At 41.1% G+C, this 20,997-nt stretch overlaps 1 protein-coding gene across 1 annotated transcript; it reads right to left on the bottom strand.

Moving 5' to 3' along the window:
- Positions 1-1,720: 1,720 nt before the first annotated feature.
- eif3k (eukaryotic translation initiation factor 3, subunit K) lies at positions 1,721-19,429 on the bottom strand. Its single transcript, XM_048522620.2, has 8 exons — positions 19,245-19,429; positions 9,863-9,961; positions 8,833-8,953; positions 7,358-7,432; positions 6,413-6,479; positions 6,020-6,097; positions 2,487-2,612; positions 1,721-1,838 (listed from the first exon to the last, which is right to left on the bottom strand). The coding sequence occupies exons 1-8, from the start codon at positions 19,301-19,303 to the stop codon at positions 1,807-1,809; spliced, it is 657 nt and encodes a 218-aa protein (XP_048378577.1). The 5' UTR covers positions 19,304-19,429; the 3' UTR covers positions 1,721-1,806.
- Between the last annotated feature and the right edge of the window lie 1,568 nt (positions 19,430-20,997).

Raw genomic sequence — 20,997 nt, 5'->3', positions numbered from 1 at the left:
AATGAACTTCTGCTGGTCAATCTCCCCATTCAAAATATTCTACACTCACTCCAAGACATCCTTGATCCTGGCACCAAGGAGACAACACACCATCCTGATCTCTCACAAACGACTATAGAAACATCAGTCCATGCCCCAGACTAGATAGACCCCTTTTATAATCAATTGCTTGGAACCTGACATACCCTTCATTACAGTAGTCAGTTCTATACTTCCCTGAAAGGACAGCCCCCACATGGTATCCAAAACAGCATACCTATTTGAGGTGGGAATGGCCACAAGAGATTCCTGCACTACCTGGCTATCTCTCCTTCCATTCTTGGTGATCAACCTGACTGTATCTATTATGTCTCCACCTTCCTGAAACTGCCAATCACACCCCCCTATTCTTGTAAATTCCTCATTGCCACTAACTGCTGCTCCAACTGATCCATGTGGTCCATTCCAATTTTCAATCAACTACACTTCCTGCAGACATAGTTTCCAGGAACAGTCAAAATCTCCCTGATCTCCCACATCTGATAGGAAGATCATAAAACCCTAAAAATATTCAAGGAACGATAAATCAAGTTGAGGTGGATTGTTGGTAAACAAGGGGGTAAAACGTTCTTAGGGGTTGGCAGGAAAGCAGATTTGAGGTTATAATCACCTCATCCATGATCTTACCGATTGGCACAACAGCTGGAGGCTGAATGACCTACTCCTGCTTCTAACTTCTGTGTTTGCATTTAACCTGATGGTCAGCTGTTGTTGGGATGGAAGCAGGCTAAATTCAATAGGTTTTGACCAATGCAATATGCCACTCAACCCACTTATCCAAACACTTGTATAACTGTAAAAACCAACATTATAAATGAATGAGCTCCCGAGTGCTTCAATAAATTGGCCTCTGGGCATTTTCTAAAGGCGGCTCCTGAGGAAGCATTCAGAAACAGTAGAATATCATAACTGCCCTCAACAACTTGTACTTATACAGCACTTTTAATCTAAGAGATTCCAAAGTACCAAGATCAAAAATTCTCTGGGCAGATGTACAAAAAAAAAGCTGGCGAGCAATTTACTGAAATCTTAATAGGTAGGAGGGAATGAGTGGGTAATAATTTTAGTTTAGTTATGTTAAAACTTTGGCCTGATATCCTGCCAACGCTTTAGGACTTCGGTTTGAATTCTATTGTTTTCTTATTCGTTTCTCACAGCTGAATTTTGGAAGCAATGAAAGCTTGCAAAGGACCGACATTTATTGTTGTCTCAGTGGTGGATGGTTGGTATACCCGAGCACTAAAAATAGAAAGAGTTAAGACAGGAGTGGTGGGTAGGAGAAAGAAAAGGACAAATACTTCAGTTGTTTACAGAATTGTGGTTCTGTAATAACGAGCATTTATAAAATGCCACTAATGCTGTATGAAACATCCCAAGGCATTTCACAGCAACATTTTCTGACACAATTTAACAGTGATTCCAACAAGAAGATATGAAGATTGGTGACTAAAAACCTGCTGAAAGATCTTGATTGTAAGGATCTTTACAGAAAGGGAGAGGTGGAGAATTTAGGGAGAGAATTCCAGGGCTTACGGCCTAAGAAGTTGAAGATTTGGTGATGCACAAAGTGTCTTCAAAAGACCACTACAGGATAAGAAACAAATAATGAAAATGAAGAAAGCAACATGTTTGCACTTGTGCTCCAAATTCTTCATTCAGTAACTAAATCTGATTATCAATAACTTTTTTGAAATTACTTTAATTGTACAAGAATCACAGGAAGAGCATTTTGGTCAGAAAACAGCTGGGATTCTACAATGGAGGTGTTCACTGCGATGATGCCATGATGCTAGCTACACCTGGAAACAAAAGAAAACAAAACGCTTATCAATTCCACATTCTCACTTCTAGTTTGAAAAAAATAAATGCACAAAATTTTAAGGATTTCATCTTCTTTATGCAGAATGAGATTCAAACCTTTTTGTATATTTAAAAAAGCTCCAAGCCATCGCACTCAGTCCTGAGAGAAATACATGCAACTTTGTTTGCATAATAACAATTAGTTGGTCCTAGTCAGAGCAGCATTGGGATTAAAAAAGCAACTTATACTTCTCTAGTGTACTTAACATAGTAAAACATCCCAAGGTGCTTCACTGGACAACTAGCTGCATCATTCCCACTCTGTAGAGGCAGCAAGGGAAAATCTGTTCTGTTTCCTGCTCCACATGATAACCCAGTAACCACTAGTCCTTCAATTCAGGGATAGCCCTGGGGTCTAACTAACGGGTTAGAGAAGATCAGATTGACTTGTAGAAGGACAGCTCCCTCATGGCCAAATACATATCTGATGCTCACATCTGTACAATGGGTGATTGAGAAGTTATTAGAAACAGGACCCTGGACACCCACTGTCACAAAAGCAGGGAATCAAATTCTTTATTAACACAAGAAACAGAGCCACGGTCTAATCATGTTATTCCTGAGGTGACATTTAAAATAAAACTTACTGTCAAAATCTATCTTTTCCACAATGTTTTTGGGCTTGATACTTTCTTCTTGGTTGCAAATGAAGATTTTATCTGGTTCAGCCTCAATCCAGCCGTACTTACTCATCCAAACTTGCAGCTGCATATCTGAAAAACAAAAGTTTACACACGTTGAGATACAGCAGATCACCTAACTTTCAAAGACAAAATAAAAAACTAGACAAAAAGACTGTATCCATTCAATCTGCGGAAGAGTGGTCAGGTTTGAAATGACAAAGTGGCGTCCACACATTGCGGGTTAATACTCTGAATCAGAGCACATCCAAATAGGGAGGGGCTAAATGAAGGTTAGACACTGTTGTAGGAAGAAGGGGATCCACCTCTGTGCATTTTCTAACATGCTGACTGATTTCAGAATGGCATAATAAACATTCTACGGATCATTGCTAAAGATTGAGAATAGTGTGTTTAGCTGTATCAAGATCCAAATTGTTGTTTAAAAAAATGATTCTGGGAAATGAAATTGCTGGAAAGCCAGCAGTTATTCTGCAGTAACATCAATGGTTATGCAGTAAAAGAAGCTCATGGTAGATGGGTTAGAGTTAGGGTTAGAAAATTGAAATGGACACAAAATTAAATGGTTAATAGTAAACAGAAAGTAGGTGTAAATGGGTCTTTTTCAGGTTGGCACGATGTAATGGCTGGTGTGCCACATAGATCAGTGCAGGGACCTCAAATGTTGGATGAAGAGACAGGTTGTACAGTTTCCAAATTTGCTGACGATACCAGGTCATGTAGGAAAATAAGTTGTGTAGAGGACACATGCTACAAAAATATATTGATAGGTTACATGAGTGGGCTAAAATTTAGAAAATCCAGCTGAATGTGGGAAAATATGCAATTGTCCATGTTAGCGGGAAGAATTAAAATGAAGCATGTTATCTAAACGGTCCAAGATTGCACAGCTCCAAGATACAGAGGGTCTGGGTATCCTAGTACATAAATCGCAAAAGGTTACTATGCAAGTAAATCTAACAGAATGCTTTCATTTATTGCAAGGGAAACTGAATACAAAATTAGGGAGGTTATGCTTTAGTTAGAGATGGCAACAGTGAGATTGATTAGATTCCCTACAGTGTGGAAACAGGCCCTTTGGCCCAACAAGTCCACGCCGTCCCTTGAAACATCCCACCCAGACCCATCCCCCTATAACCCACACACCCCTGAACACTATGGGCAATTTAGTATGGCCAATCCACCTGGCTTGCACATCTTTGGACTGTGGGAGGAAACCAGAGCACCCGGAGGAAACTCACGCAGACACGGGGAGAATATGCAAACTCCACATAGACAGTTGCCCGAGGCTGGAATCGAACCTGGGTCCCTGGTGCTGTGAGGCTGCAGTGTTAACCACTGAGCCACCGTGCCGCCCACATCTGGAGTACTGTCTACAGAATTCCAGTCACCTTGTTTATGGAAGGATGTAATTCCATTGGAAGATGTTCAGAGAAGGTTTACTAGACTAACATCTGGAATTGTATCTACTGGAGTTTTTAAAAAAAGAGCAATATGTGACTTGGCTGAAACAAATAAAATTTTGAAGGGTCTTGACAGCGTAGATATGGAGAAGTATTTCCTCTTATGGGAGAATACAGAACTCGGGATCAGTGTTTAAAATCAGTGTTTCAAATCAAATCAAAGTTTAAATTCATTTAAAACAGAGATGAAGTGATTTATGTTTCCTCTGAGAGTTGGGGGTCTTTGGAAATCTCTTGCTGAAAAATTGGTGGAACCAGAGTTCTTAAATATTTTTCAAGACAGATATAGACAGATTTTTTTGTTTAATAACGTTACAAAGGGTTGGCTGCAATTTGGATTTGAGGTTACGATGAAACCAGCTGTCATCTTACAGAAAGGGGCTGAAGGGCCTCCTCTTGCTCCTGATTCACATGTTTGTATGCACATTTTAACAACAGAGTTTAAATTCACTTCATATTTTGAAAGAGCAACTACATGTAGCCTACTCTAGTAAAGGATGAGGACAGGTAAGATTATAATCACATTTAGCTACCACAAATTGACACAGTTACTAATTAATTAATGTGAATTGCTGACATGTTGCAAAAGGATATCAATGCGTCTGCAGGAAGCACTGTACCAGGTCTTTTGAAAATAGGAACCCAAACATAAATTGTAATTGAGGCCAGGTTTCAAGCTTTGGTACAAATACCAAAATACTGTGGATGCTTAAAATTTGAAACAAGGACAAGAAATGGAAGGAAGACTCGGAAGGTCAGACAGAACCTGTGGGGAGAAACTGAGTTAATATTTCAAGTCAATGTCCTCACATCAAAATTTTGGATCACAAGTCCGATACTGCAACTGGAAAAGCCACTTTCTTCCTCAAGTCATTAATTCATTTTTGAGGTGATCCCTACAGCCATCCTGAGGTTCAAATCCAATCACCTTCAAGTGGCTCATCCAAGAAGCCACTCTTCACAATAGCATGGACAGGCCATTCGATCATAATTAAATACTGATGTAAATGCTGTAGGGAAATGATCTGAAAGCACTTCACAGAGAGGAAAAAAAAGATGCATGTTAAATAGTGAGAGAAGGAGAATGAGAATGAAGGAAAGATGACTGAGAGGATGAAAAGGTTAGATTTCAGAAGGCTTTTAAGGGAAGACAGAGATGTGGTGGTTTCAGGAGTGGATTAAGTGGTATCTCTCACTCTTAACCAGAGTAAGATCTAGTCACAGACAACTAGAATCACCAGAGACATTTCAATTTGAATGGCTTAGTGGCACACTGTCTTGATCAATAACTACAGAGGATAGTCCATAATATCTTTGCTGCACAAAGAAGCACAAGCAAAGTGTCATAACTGAAAATATTAAAAATGAGGATTGTAATCAATTCTTCATGACTTAGTAAGCTTTTTTTAAAAAAAACATAAAACATGTTACAAGATCACATCAAGAATAAAACATTGAGAAAGAAGTTCCATGACAAAGGGATTAGAATAATTAGGCAGAGATAGTGGGAACTGCCGATGCTGGAGAATCTGAGATAACGCGGTGTGAAGCTGGATGAACACAGCAGGTCCAGCAGCAGAGGAGCAGGAAAGTTTGACATTTCGGGTCGAGACCCTTTTTCAGGTCTCAACTCGAAACATCAAACTTTCCCGCTCCTCTGATGCTGCTTGGCCTGCTGCGTTCATCCAATTTCACACCAGAATAATTAAGTAGTTTTTGATCTGCACAGACCCAATGCGTAGAACAGCCTCTTTCAGTGATGTGGACATCAATAACTTAAGCTTTGAGCTCTTTGGAAAGAATAAGGTAACAAAGGACAGCATAGGGATTCTGATTTTAACACGAAGGGAACTGTGCAGGTGAACGTTTATCTTTGACTGCACAACAGTATACTACATTTACATTAAATTAATGCAAAAAAGATTTACCCACTCGCAGTTTCATCATTGCACCTCAGTGAAATCAACCCTGTGTAACAGTTCAGAGCTAGCATCTCATAGTCAACATTAACCTTACCTGTCAGATCTCCCAACATTTCAGCCAGCAGCCACTTCTCAATTGTTTGATAAGTGATTCCAACGACATGACAGATAACTGAGGAAAGAATTCCAATCTTTAGGAGTCATCCCAGATAGTATAACATCCCACACAAACAGCTGGTTCTACCTCAAATATTTGATCTTGTCTATAAAGTAACTAAAACGTTCTGGTGCCAATTTACTCAAATAGCAGTAGCTGTTTTACGTAAAATCCATCAAAAACAGTATTCTAACAAATAGCATTTAACTCCTCCAACAAAAATGCTATCTTTCTATTAAGATCTCATAAATGGCAATTGTATTATCATCCTCTTGCACAGTTTCCTTCTTTACTTACAGAAAGTCAACACAGTTTGCTGATTGTACTTACATTTTCGCACTGAATCTTCAAAGCTTGTTATTCCATCGATCAGCTCAGAGTTTTCTTCCAGGTTGCGCTGATGGAGAAGCACACTGAAATTAAGTAAATGTTCCACAGCAGAGGGTAGTGAGCTGACTGTCACTTCATGATCACTTGTTAATCCCCAGTAATCTACCATTTCAATCAGAGATAGCAGGAACTACAGATGCTGGAGAATCTGAGGTAACAAGGTGTAGGGCTGGATGAACACAGCAGGCACGCTGACATTTTGGGCCTAGACCCCTTTTACTGAACAAGGGTCTAGGCCCGAAACATCAGCATTCCTGCTCCTCTGATGCTGCTTGGCCTGCTGTGTTCATACAACTCTACACCTTGTTATCTCTACCATTTCAAATCAGTCAGGCAGTATGCGTTTCACTGAAATACACCTCTTCACCCTGCTTTTCTCAAAGCACAATAACAGTCCAAGTCATCTGCAAAGCTGAAGCTCAATAGTGCATGGTTCTTCAGCAGAAATATAACGGAGGGACAAGTAATGCCAGCAGTTCTAATCTCTCAGCTAAGAGTGTTGGCATATCACATATCAGGTTCTCTTGACACTGCTACTTTATTGTCTAAGACAGACTGTGTGACAATGGCACAAGTGAATGCACTATAATCTAGCATCCAAATGTAGGAAACCTTTTATCCTGCACATAGTGGTGAAAGTAGTGTCAGAAAATGAGCATGGAGGAGAAAGTGCTATTGCAAAAATCTGTGTTATCATCCCAGATTTAAATGAACTGAAACATCGCAATGCTGTGCCACTATGCTGCTGTGTCAGAGGCCAAGTTGAACAAAGTCATCAAAAGCTGCCTTCTAATTCTTACAGATCTGAGACAATTAGTTACATTTTAATTGGGAGTTTCTAACATGGCACAAATATTAAATAACAGTCTGAGGCACTTCACTCACCCAGAAATCCTGGAAGTGGCAGGTCTCTAGCAGATCACCGAGATTCAGGATCTGCTGGATTGGTCGTTCTTCCTGCTGTTTATGCTTCATTTAAGGAAGATCAATCACAATACTTTCAGCAGAACTCTCTATCATGCTTAAGAAACAAGGATTATTTTTTAAAACATCCAATCCTTGCCACTTATTACCTGCAGTTACCCAAATCAGACGGATGGAGCAAACCAATTGAACAATCCCACAAGAGTCAAGTAATTAGAAGACACATGCACCCACTTCACTCGCCATTCTTCACACCGTGTTAACCCTACCATAATATTTAATATGCTCAAAGGACCCAAGAAAGCTTTGGAGCTGGCCTATCTCTCCCATGATACACGTTTTGCCAGCAGACTGATTTCTTCCAGCCAGTACAGGAAATAAGTGAGAACTGCATCTCGAATCACTTGGTAGTATCGTCAGCAGTAGAGACCACAAGGATCACAGTAACAGCTTCATTATCTACCTATACCGAGCAAACTGCATTACTACAAAAATGTGCCCTCTAAGTGACAGGGAATACATCTCAAAATGCAACCATTATTGGCAATTGACATGCAACAAAATAGTAAGAGCAGTGAGGGAGGAAAGCCGTGAAGATCAGGTGAAGCTTCTATAACTATGAGCAGAAGAGGAATTGGAATCAGTACAACTTTTCAGAAGCAGAAAAGTTCCAAATCTCATTTCACAAAAAAACAGACAGAAAAGTACACTCAGAGCTCCTCTGAGGGCACACTTGGTCAATGCAGGATCCAATGTGCAAAACTGTATAGAAACAAGCTCTGCATAAAATGGGATTTTGTTTCACTTGTGTGAAGCAGGCATTGCTGGCTGGCCAGCACTTATTGCCCATCTCTAGACACCCTTCAGAAGGTGGTGGTGCACATTGTAGAATATGGCTATTTGTCCCATTAAGTTTGTGCTGCTTCATTAAATTCACAATTTTCTTAGTCAGGGAACAATATGTGCAAAAATCAAGAGTCTGTAGTACAGCAACATGAGATTTGGATCTTAAAAAACTGAGGGAGGTAAACAGTTGCAACAGAGTGGTATATAAATTTCAAATGATACACTCATTCTTTTTCCATTCATTCACATATTGAGGGCATTGCTGGCTAGGCCAGGAGGGCAGTTAAGCATCAACCACATAGTTGTGGGTCTGGAGTTACATGTAGGCCAGTTCAGGTAAGGCTAGCAGTTTCCTTGCCTAAAGGACATTAGTGATCCAGATCAGTTTTTACAACAATTGACAATGGATTCATTCGACTCTTATTCCCAGATATTTTCAGTTCAGTTTTTCCACAGTCTTCAGTTTCCCCCTTAGCTGGAATACAAAAACATGAGTGCTCTGATATATTAGTTGCATCCATTTGTTGATGAAAAAAAAGAAGCTGGTAAACAAACCCATGCTGAAGCAGCAGGCTCTCTGGTAAGGATACATGTGCCTGGTCAATCATACATTTGCAGAGCGTAAAATCAGTGTGTGGCAGATTCGTCAGTGCTTTCAATAAGATCTGCGCTGTGACAGTGGTCTGGAAGAAAGCAGGATTGAACTGATACCTGTGTGGAAAATGGCAGATAAATAGATCAATGAAAGAGTCATTTCTGCACATTCTTTTAAATTTGGGGAAGTCCCTTTCTTTCCATTTCCTTTCAGTTAGTCTTTGCATCATTAATTGAGAAACAGGAAAACCAAACTAATCTCAACACTGGCCAACACTGTGAACTAAGAAGCGTCTAGCAGAAGATTGATTGAGACTGTGCTGGAGGGAGGTTCAAGCAAAGCATTCATTATCTGAAAACTAAAATGTTGGAGAGTATGGAGAAAAGACAGGGCACTGGTTTTAGGTGAACAGAGGGCCAGGATAGACAGATGAACCAAATAATCTCCACCTGTGCGATAACCCATCCAAGATTCTACATTGACTGAGCTGGCTTCAGGGAAGGGACCCACAATTCACTTCAGCAACCAGAGGGTAGGAATAAGATACTCTGCCAGTGAGCAAGTTTGGTCCCCATAAGAGCTTACTGTGCAAGAATTCCATGTTCATACACCAATAATAGTGAAATGATAGACTTTAGCAAGGTCATTGGGGTCATTTAAGAGACTGCTGGACATGCATATGGTCACAGAAATTTGAGGGTGCATACATGAGGATCAATGGTCAGCACAACATTGTGGGCTGAAGGGCCTGTTCTGTGCTGTACTGTTCTATGTTCTATGTTCTATGATAGGTATTAACCAGCACCCTGAAGCTGGGAAGTTTATTGCCCCAATAATAGAACAAGTATCTTCTGGAAAGGAGAGGTGAAAAATGGAAAGGGAGAAGATACTCAGGTTTCTCAAAGTTAAATAAAATCCAACTGACGAATAAGAACAGAAAATGCAGGAAACATTCAGGCGGCATCTATGGAGTGAGAAACTGGTAACATTTCAGGTCAATCAGAATACTACAAGAGTATACGTACAGTTTAAGAACTGCCAGATTGGCTTCCAGATCATAGGCATTCTCTCTGGCCTGCGTCTCCACATAACGTTCCAGTGTTGATAGATTCTCAGGGTTATACCTATGGAGGAAAGAGGACATAATTGGTGATGCCATTGTCTCTCAAAAATCCAAATGCCTGAATTAATAAACCTGCGAACAGGTGTGAAATACCACTGCAGTGGTTTGTAAATTTGAAGTTGGTTAAAATAATCTTAAAAATCTTGAACCAAGGAATAAGAAACATACAAGTTATTCAGGGTGAGAATAAAGCAAAGTTTTGATGAAGAGTCATTGCATTCAAGACATTAGTTCTGCTTTCTCCCTACAGATGCTGCTCGCCCAGCTGAGTTTCTGCACTTTCTGCTTTTGCTTCAGGGTTAGAGATTCGCCATTCTTAAACGGTCTTAACCATGTTGATATTTTATTTTTCTCAGTAAATACAATACAAATCAAGTCAAAACCCTGGAACTGCCTCGATAACAGTAGCGGGGGAGTATCTACAATTCAAAGACTATAGTGTTGCAAAAAGATAGCTCACTACCACCTTCACAAGGGCCGGTTGGGACGGGCAACAATTGGATTAGCTAGTGATGCCCCCACCCCATGAACAAATAAAACAAATCAGCCACAGAAAGACAAAAGTATAGGAGGTCACTCAGCCCATCAGTCCTGCTCCACCATTAAATATGATCATGGCTGGTCCTCCATCTCAAAACCAGAAGACCGCTTTCTCCCCACAGCTTTAGCCTCTAGACTGCTATTAATTTCTTAAATTATATATAGTGACTTGGTCTTCACAGCCTTCTGGAGGTACAGAATTCCACAGGTTCACCACCCTGTGAAGAAATTTTTCATCTCAGTCTGAAGTGGCCCTTGGTTTACATCCCCTGGAAAGGGGAACCATCATACCTACTATCTAGGGTGTCTAGCCCTGTCAGAATTTGATTCCGCCATTCCTCTCAACTCTAGTGAATACAGGCCCAATTGACCCAATTTTTCCTTGTATGATGAACTTGCTTGCACAGGAATCAGTCTGGTGAACCTTTACGGCACTCCCTCCATGGCAAGTATGGTTTTACTTAAGTAAGGAGCCAAACATCGAACTGAATACTCCAGGTGTGTTCTCACCAAGGATTTAGAATAGCTGGACTCTCTTGCTCCAATATTCACATTCACTAACAACAAAGACCAACACACCATTTTCTTCCTAACCGCTTGCTGTGCCTGCATGCTTGCTTAGTTACCCTTCCACAGGGACACTCGGGTCAGCCAAATATCGCAAGTGAGCACATTAACATTTTCCAATCTATCATTTAAACAATACTCTGCCATTCTGTCTTATCTGCTGAATGGACACCTTCACACATGCTACATCTGCCATGCAATTGCCTACTCAGTGGGCTCGCTCAATTCACCTTGAAGCCTCTTTTCATCCTCCTCACCACTCAAAATCCAGTCAACACTTGTTATTTATATTGGTAAGTGATATTACGGTCATTGTTCCCAGAGAATCAGCTGTGGCTCAGTAGGAAGCACTTCAGCTCTGAGTAACAAGGTTCTGGGTTCAAATCCTAGAGATTAAGAATATTGAGTTGACAGAAAATAGGGAGGAAATGGTGGATGAAATGAGCAAACATTTTGCCTCTATTTTCACTATAGATAATATGGGGAACATTCCTGTAGTGCCTTGGAGAGGGAGGTGGATATACAAAGAATTTAAATTAAACTATCACTAGGAAGTGGTACCCAGTAAACTGATGAAGCTACAGGCCGACAAGTCTCCTGCTTCAGACGCATTTCATTGTAGGAGCAAAAGAGAGAATTGGCGTGTCTGTATTTATTTCCCAAATTCCTTAAATTCAGGAAAGGGTTTCCTCAAACTGGAAAGTAGCAAATACAATCCTCCCACTGAAGAAGGAAGGGAGACAGAAAATAGGAAACTACAGACTGCTTAGCTTGATATCTGTTGTGGGGAGAGTTTTACAATCAATCATTAAAGAGGTTATAGCTTGGTACTTTGAAAAATTCAAGGCAATAGGGAAATCAGCATTGTTTTGAGAAAGTCATGTATAACTAAGTTATTAGATTTCTTTGAAGCAATAACACCCACTTTGCAGAAAAGGGAACTGTGGATGTACTTGAATTTCCAGAAGACATTTAGTGAATTGTACATCAAGTATTAGTGTGGAAAACAGAGCCTCATGTACAAAATGGAGGGTATGCATAAAGGGTCCTTGTCTGACTGACAGAATGTGATGAGTCCAGTCCTACGTGGATGTGTTCCCACTCTTTACAATTTACATCAATGGCTGAGATGAGTGGTCTAACGCATGGTAACTAAATTTCAGAAGACACCAGGATAGGTAGGAAAGATGTGAAGGAATATATAAGGAGTTTGAAGACAAATGTAGACAGATTGAGTGAGTCTGCAGAAGTCTAGCAGATTAGAGTGATATGAGAAATTGTGATGTGGAGGTGCCGATGTTGGGCAAGGTCAAAAATCACATGAGGTTATAGTCTAACAAGTTTATTTGAAATCACAAGCTGTTGAAGTGTTGCCCCTTCCTTAGGTGTAATGACAGAGGAAGTGTCAAGACACAGAATTTCTCAGTGAAAGGATTATACAACTGACACAAATATATCTAATAATCCTAAATTAGCTGGCTGACTCCCTCTTGTTAAATTTTTAATCAGTTAGAAACAAGAAGGAGTCAGCCAGCCAATTTAGGGTTATTAAATACATTTGCATCAATTGTATAATCCTTTGATCATTTACTTTTCAATTTTGTGTCTTGATACATCCTCTCTCATTATGTCTGAGGAAGGGGCAACTCTCCAAAAGCTTGCGTGTTCAAATAAACCTGTTGGATTAAAACCTGGTGTCATGTAATTTTTGACCTTGGGAAGGTGTGTATTTTTCACATTGGTAAGGAGAATGAAAAAAAATTACTGAAATGAACAACAAAATGTTAAGGGTGCAAGCACATAATCAAGAAGGTTAATGGGATTCCATCCTTTATTACAAGAGGAACTGAAAGTAAAAGTGAGAATATTATGCTTCAGTTGTACTGGAACTGTTGAGACCACATCCTAAGTGCAATTTTGGTATTTTCATTTAAGGAAGGATAGAAATGTGTTGGAGACAATTCAGAGAAGGCTTACTAGACTGATACCTGGAAAGAGCAATTTGTCTTATGAGGATAGGCTGGGCTCATTTCCACTGGCATTTAGAAGTGTGGGAAGTGACTTTATTGGTGTACAAGATCCTGAATTCTTGACAGGTTGGATGCGGAAAGGATGTTTCCTCTTGGGTGTAGAATCATAGAGTTCCTACAGTGTGAATGCAGGACACATCAACTGTCAAAAGATGAAAATGTAGATGGGTGGATTATTACGTTTGCAGACCTAGACAAAAATTGATGGAGTTGTGAATGATGTGGAAGGTTGTCAAAGGATATGTGGGATATACATTATTTGCGATTGATAGGTGGGGAAATGGCAGATGGAGTTCAATCTGTGTAAGTGTGAGATGCTGCACTTTGGGAAATCAAATAGAGTCAAAGAGAAACACAGCACAGAAAGAGACCCTTTGGTCCAACTGAGCCATGCTGGCCAGCAATCCTAAATAAATCTAGTCCTATTTTCCAGGATTTGGCCCAATACCTCTAAATCCTTCCTATTCAGATACTCATACAGATGCCTTTTAAATGTTGTAACTGTACCAGCCTCCACCACTTCCTCTGGCAGCTCAATCCGTACATGCACCACCCTCTGTGTGAGAAAAAGTTACCCTTTAGGTCCCTTTTAAATCTTCCCCCTCTCGCCCTAAACCTATGCCCCTCTAGTTTTGGTCTTCCCCCACCCTGGGGAAAAGACCTTGTCTATTTACCCTATCCATGCCCCTCATGATTTTATAAAACTCTATAAGGTCACCCCTCAGCCTCCAACGATCCAGGGAAAATAGCCCCAGCCTATACACACCAAGATATCTTATAAGTCCTGCCCTGATTTCACATTTATCTAAATTAAACTTTTATTTGCCATTCTTTGATCCATTGGCCCATCCAATCGAGATCACGTTGAACTGAGGTAACCTTCTTCGCTGTCCACTACACCTCCAATTTTTTGTCGTCTGCAAACTTACTAACCATACCTTCTATGTTCACATTTGAATCATCTATATAAATGACGAAAAGGAGTGGACCCAGCACCGATCCATGTGGCACACTGTTGGTCACAGACCTCCAGTCTGAAAAGCAATCCTCCACCACCACCCTTTGTCTTCGAACTTCAAGTCAGTTCCGTATCCAAATGGCTACTTCTCCCTGTATTCCATGTGATTTAACCTTGTTAACCAGTCTACATGACGTACCTCATTGAATGTCTTACTGAAGCTCTGCACTAATCAATCCTCCTTGTTACTTCTTCAAAAAACTCAAGTTAGTGAGACATGATTTCCAACACACAAAACCAAATTGATTATCTCTAATCAATACTTACCCTCCAAACAAATGTAAATCCTGTCCCTCAGGATTCCCTCCAACAACCTGCCCACCCCACCACCAATGTCAGGCTCCCCGGTCTGTAGGTCCCTGGCTTTTCTTTACCACCTTTCTTAAATAGTGGCACCACGTTACCCAACCTCCAGTCTTCCAGCACCTGTGGCTATCGATGATACAAATGTCTCAGCAAGGGGACCAGCAATCACTTCCCTAGCTTCCCACAGACTTCTAGGGTACACCTGATCATGTCCTGGGGATTTATCTACTTTTATCCATTTTAAACTGTCCTTCTCTGTAATATGGACATTTTTCAAGATGTTGCTATTTATTTCTCCACGTTCTATATCTTCCATGTACTTCTCCACAGTAAACACGGATACAAAATACTCGTTTAATATCTCCCCCATCTCATGTGGTTCCACACATAGACAGCCTTGCTGATCTGTAATGGGTTCTATTCTTTCCCTAGTTACCCTTTTGTCCTCAAGAATTTGTAGAACGTCTTTGAATTCTACTTAACCCTATTTGCCAAAGCGATCTCATGGCCTCTTTTTCCCTCTTAAGTTTACTCCTACTGCCTTTAATACTCTTCTAGGGATTCACTTGATCTCAGCCGCCAATACCTAAAACATACTTCCTTCTTTTTCTTGACCAAAACCTCAATTTCTCTAGTATCCAGCATTGCCTACACCTACCAGCCTTGTCCTTCACCCTAACAGGAACATATGGATAATAATGGAATAGTGTAGGTTAGATGGGCTTCAGTTTGGTTTCACAGGTCAGTGCAACATCGAGGGCCGAAGGGCCTGTACCGCGCTGTAATGTTCTATGTTCAATACTGTCTCTGGACTCATCATCTCATTTTTTGAAGGCTTCTCATTTTCCAGCCATCCTTTTACCCGCAAACATCTGCCCCCAAACAACTTTTGAGTTTTCTAGCTTCATAATATCAAAATTGGCCTTCCTCCAATTTAGAACTTTAACTTTTAGATCAGGTCTATCCTTTTCCATCACTATTTTAAAACTAACAGAATTATGATCACTGGTCCCAAAGTGCTCCTCCACTGACACCTCAGTCACATGCCCTGCCTTATTTCCTAAGATTAGGTTAAGGTTTGCACCATCTCTGGTAGGTACATCCATGTAGTGAATCAGAAAGCTTTCTTGCTCACACTTAAATTTCTCTCCATCCAAGCCCTTAACACTATGGAAGTCCCAGTTTATGTTTGGAAAGTTAGAATCCCCTCCCATCATTCCTACAGATAACAGATCTCCTTACGAATTTGTTGCTTAATTTCCTGCTGACTGTTGAGGATTTATAGTATAATCTGAATAAAGGTGATGGTCCCTTTCTTGTTTCAGTTCCACCCAAATAATATCCCTATGTATTACTTAACTCCAGCTGTAATATTATATTTAATCAAAAACACCACTCCCCTCCTCTCTTGACCCCCTTTTTATCCTTCCTATAGCAGCTATACCGTAGAACATTAAGCTGCCAGCCCTGTCCATCCTTGAGCCACATCTCTGTAACCACTATGATATCCCAGTCCCATGTTCTCAACCAGGCCGAGTTCATTTGCCTTACCTGTTGGGCCTCTTGCATCTTGATAAATGCAGTTTAATTATCAGTCCTACCTCATTCTCTGCTCTGCTCCTGCCTGCCATGATTGTTTAACTTACTCCCTTTCCTAACTGTACCAAAAACTCAGACTGACCTCTTTCCCCACTGCCCCTAAAATTGATTTAAATCCTTCCCAACAGCTCTAGCAAATCTCCCTGCCAATATTTTTTTCTTCTTTATTCATTCAGGGGATGAGGGGCGTTACTGGCTAGGCAGCATTCATTGTTCATCCCTAGTTGCCCAGACAGCAGTTAAGAGTCAACCACATTGCTAGTGGGTCTGGAGTCACATATAGGCCAGACCAGGTAAGGATGGCAGTTTTCTTCCCTACAGGACATTAGTGAACCAGATGGGTTTTTCTTGACAATCAACAATGGATTCACGACCATCATTAGATTCTTAATTCTAAATACTTATTAAATTCAAATTCCATTATCTGCCATTCTGGGATTCGAAACGGTCTGGAGACCCAGGTATCTGGGTGTCTGGATTAAAAGTCCAGCGATAATACCACTAGGTCATCGCCTTCCCATGAATATATTAGTCCCCTTGCAATTCAATTCATCCTTGTTATACAGGTCACTTCTATCCCAGAAGAGATCCCAAAGTTCCAAAAATGTGAATCCTTCTTCCCTGCACCAGGTCTCCAGCCATGCATGCATCTGCTCTATCCGGCTATTCCTACCCTCCCTATCTTGTGGCACCGGGAGTGATCCAGTTATTACTAACCTCAAGGACCTTCTTTTTAAATTCCTGCCCAACTTCCTGTATTCACTCGTCAGTCTCATCCATTTCTCTTCCTATGTCACTAATTCCAATGTATACAGTGACCTGTTGGTGGTCCCTCTCCTCTTTGAGAACATTCTGCAATCCACAGTATCCTTGATCTGGTACCAGGGAGGCAACACAGCAATCTGATATTTCTGCTGTCGATGGCAGGATACCTGTCTTTGCCTCTGAATCTGACGTACCCCTCGTTACATTACAGACAGTCTCAGTACCAGAAACCAGGCTGTCAGCACTACATTCCCCTGAGAGTCCCTCATCTCATACATTTCCAAAATAGAGAAGTCTGGATTTCAACATTTCGCTCACTATTAAAGAGAAAGCAGTTGTTTAAACTACATGAAAAGTCAGAAGGAATTTGTATTTGTTCTCCAGGTGCAAAACAGAACTTTGGTTGTAACCTGTTAAGGAATAGTTCTTTCAAAATTACTATGTTCCAGAAATTTTCATTTTTACAAATAATCTTTACATACACTTAAAGGTTCTTACCTTCCTGCTCCTTCAAAAAGGATGCTGGAGGTCACTCACTAGTCTTCACAAGTATCTTAAGCATATACATGGTATATAATAGCCAAATGTTCAACAGTTTTTAAAAAACAAATCAAAAATTGGTAGCCCTGGCTCTTATGATCTCTGCAACCTCCTTTAATATTACCACATTTCCTATACATTCCACAGGAAAGCAAAATCCAGGCTTCTTTTCACTATTGTGTAAACCAAAGAATTATCTCAAATGCCTCAATAACAGCAACAACCCTTCAAGGTTTGCTATGATAACTGTATTTGTAGAAGTCACAACTGAACTGAAATATTAAAATATCTGCTTGCTAAAACATAATGTACAGAAGGACCTTGGTTTCAAGTCTATAACTCACTGAAAGTGGCCACGCAAGTACATAGGCTGGTAAAGAAGACAAATGGTATGCTTGCCATTGTTGGTCACAGAATTGAGTAAAATAGTCAGGATGCCATGTTGCAGCTTCATAAGTCTTTAGTCAGGCCACACAGAGTATTGTGTTCAATTCTGATTGCCACATTACGGAAAGGAAGTGGAGGCTTTGGAGAGACTGCCGAAGAGATTTACCAGGATGCTGAGATAGTAGGAACTGCCAATGCTGGAGAATCTGAGATAACAAGGTGTAGAGATGGATGAACACAGCAGGCCAAGCAGCATCAGAGGAGCAGGAAAGCTGACGTTTCAGGTCTAGACCCGAAACGTCAGCTTACCAGGATGCTGCCTAGATTAGATTGTATGAGCTATAAGGAAAGGCTAGAAAAACTCGATTTATTTTCTCTGGAGCAGCAGAGGCTGAGGGAAGACCTGACAGAAGTCTATAAAATTATGAGATGCATAGATAGGGTTGATGGTCAAAATCTTATTCCTGGAGTTGAAATGTCTAAAACTAGAGGGCATGCATTTAAGGTGAGAGGGGGAAGTTCAAAGGAGATATGAGGGGCAAGTGTTTTTTTTAACGCAGAGAGTGGTAGGAGTTTGGAACGCACTTCCAGGTGTGGTGTGGGGCAAATATGATAGGGGTGTTTAAGGACTTTTAGAAAGCACATGAATATGCAAGGAATGGAGGGATATGGATCAAGGGCAGGCAGAATGGATTAGTCTAATTTGGCATCATGTTTGGTACAACATTGTGGGCAGAAGGGCCCATCCCTGTGCTGTACTGTTGTATGAATCAAAGGTTATCAGACAGAAATAGCAACACAAAATGATCAGCCAGGGCCTTGTTGGGTGAAGTAGCCATGATCTTACTGGATAGCAAAAATGTCTTTAGGGGCTGGAAGACCAATCTGGTCTTAATTAGTATGTTCCAGTGTACTTCCATTAAAAAAAGTCACCGTACAGTACTGGGGGAGTACTACCCTGTCAGGGATGCTGTGTCTTTCAGGTGAAATACTGGAGCAAGGTACCCATTTGTCAGACGTAACAAGATGTAGAGATGGATGAACACAGCAGGCCGAGCAGGAAAGCTTAAGTATTGGGCTTAGACCATTTTGTCAGCTTTCCTGCTCCTCTGATCTGCTTGTCCTGCTGTGTTCATCCAGCTCTACACCTTGTTGTCTCAGATTCTCCAGCATCTGCAGTTCCTACTATCTCTGAAACAATATTAACCCCACTGGTCAGGGCTATTTCAAAACGGGGGGGGGGGAGTTAGAAAAGAATTGTTCCTGGTGTTCCGACACACCCCACATATAGTCAACATTTCCCATCCATGGCTAATTGTGGGATCTTGCTCTGCAGTGACAACCTTTCCCACATTAAGGAAGCGACTGCTCTTCAGGACATATCGCATTGGGTTTCAGCCACTTGGGTCTGTCCTGACGACGTGTCAGGCGCTACACAGATGCAGATATTTGTTGCTACGGGGTGCTAGATAAAGGTTGCTATGGGCCCGTTGTCGTCGTCCCCCCCCCGCGCAGGGCTCTGCCCTTCTCACCGGTCGATGCCTTTCAGCAGCTTGCCCACATTGGCTCTCATCTGCTCGATGACGCTCATGACTGCAACTCCTGGTTTCACACTCGGTGTTTCTCTCGGGCCTAGAACAAGCGGCAAGGCCTCGACACACGCGTCTCTACCGGCCCGGTGAGGTCAAAGGGGAAAGCGGCCACCGAGCATGCGCAGGACCGCCGGACCCGCGCATGTGCAATGGGCCCTACGGGCGGTAGCATGTGGTGCATGCGCATTCGCTAAAACTCGATTGGATACGTTTAGTGTCTATTCTTTGACATTCTGCAGTCCGTCTTTCTTGCAGATATGGATGAACCGATTTCTTTTACCAAGCAATTTTTGGATAAATCATGCTTACTCCTGATTATCTGTGCAGTGCAATTATTTTCCAATATTTAAAGTTAATATCCTCCATAATGGCAGTTTTTGTCTCCCCACACAGAACATAAGACGTAGGAGCACAATTAGGCCAATTGGTCGGTGCATCAAGTCTGCTCCGCCATTCGATCATGGCTGATATGATTCTTAACCCCATTCTCCTGCCCTTTCCCTATAACATGGACTGCAGCAGTTGTAAAAGGCAGTTCATCACCACCTTCTCAAGGATATATAGAGATTGGCAATAAATGCTGACTCAACCAGCGATACCCACACCCCACAAGAAAATTAAAAAAACAATAAAATTTGGAGGGACAGGTAGTGGAGAGGTTGCAGAAGGACTTGCGCAGGCAAGGAGATTGGGTGAAGAGTTCCTAGGTGGAATATATTCATTCTACAAAGTTACATAGCCTGTCCTGTGGAAATAGTTTCTCTCTGCCTAGCTTTCTTGAAAAATTTAATGAAACATCTCTTAATCTTCTAAAATCCATGAATAACAATGTTAGTTGGTGTAATTTGTCCTTTCAATTTAACCACTGATTTGATTTATTATTTATAAAGGTACAGTGAAAAGTATTGTTTTGTGTGCTATTCAGGCAAATCATACTTTACATCAGTACATCAAGATAATAGAACAGAATGCAGAATATAGTGTCACAGCTACAGAACTACAATTGGAAATCCCTTCAAGGCCAATATAACTTCTCTAAAGACTCAACGAATCTTTGCATAGCTGAATTTCAAAGTGAAAATAGCAGGACTTCACCCTTTGTATTCCTTTTGCTCTAGCATTCCATAACCTGTTCTGTTTATATTTTGTACCTGTTTATGACATTTTAATGAACTATTTAACTACACCCTTAAGTCTCTTTGTATCCCCACTGTTTCAAGCTTTGTACTATTTAAGGAGCAGCTACAGTGATATAAGGGACCTGGATTTGAAACCCACTATGGCAGAACTAAAAAGCTAGTGATGACCATGAAGTCATGGTCTGTTGAAAAAAATCTGGTTCATTAATGCCATAATTACCTGGTCTGGCCTTATGTGACTCCAGATCTAATACAATATGGTTGGGTCAGGACAGCACGGTGGCTCAGTGCCACCCTGACCCAACATAGCCTCACAGTATCAGGGATCCAGGTTCAATTCCAGCCTTGGGCAACTGTCTGTGTGGAGTTTGTATACTCACCCTGTGTCTGCATGGGTTTCCTCTGGGTGCTCCGGTTTCCTCCGAAGCCCAAAGATGTGCAGGGTAGGTGGATTGGTTGTGTGAAATTGCCTAAAGTGCCCAGGGATTTTTAGGTTAGGTGAGTTGCACATGGGAAATTAGGGGAATGAGTGTGGGTGGAATGCTCTTCAGAGG

The sequence above is a fragment of the Stegostoma tigrinum genome, chromosome 39 (genome assembly GCF_030684315.1).
Source record: "Stegostoma tigrinum isolate sSteTig4 chromosome 39, sSteTig4.hap1, whole genome shotgun sequence".
NCBI lineage: Eukaryota > Metazoa > Chordata > Chondrichthyes > Orectolobiformes > Stegostomatidae > Stegostoma > Stegostoma tigrinum.
Note: the sequence above shows the minus strand (reverse complement) of the source record. Positions and strands in the feature narration are given on the sequence as shown.

Bases quoted from the DNA above. Each gene is read 5' to 3' on its own strand.
- eif3k (XM_048522620.2), bottom strand. From the start codon at position 19,303: ATGAGCGTCATCGAGCAGATGAGAGCCAATGTGGGCAAGCTGCTGAAA. The intron at 7,433-8,832 runs GTATCCTTACCA...AAGCATAAACAG, and splicing joins GTATGATTGACCAGGCACAT to CAGGAAGAACGACCAATCCA. The intron at 1,839-2,486 runs GTAAGTTTTATT...TTTTGTTTCCAG, and splicing joins GGAAAAGATAGATTTTGACA to GTGTAGCTAGCATCATGGCA.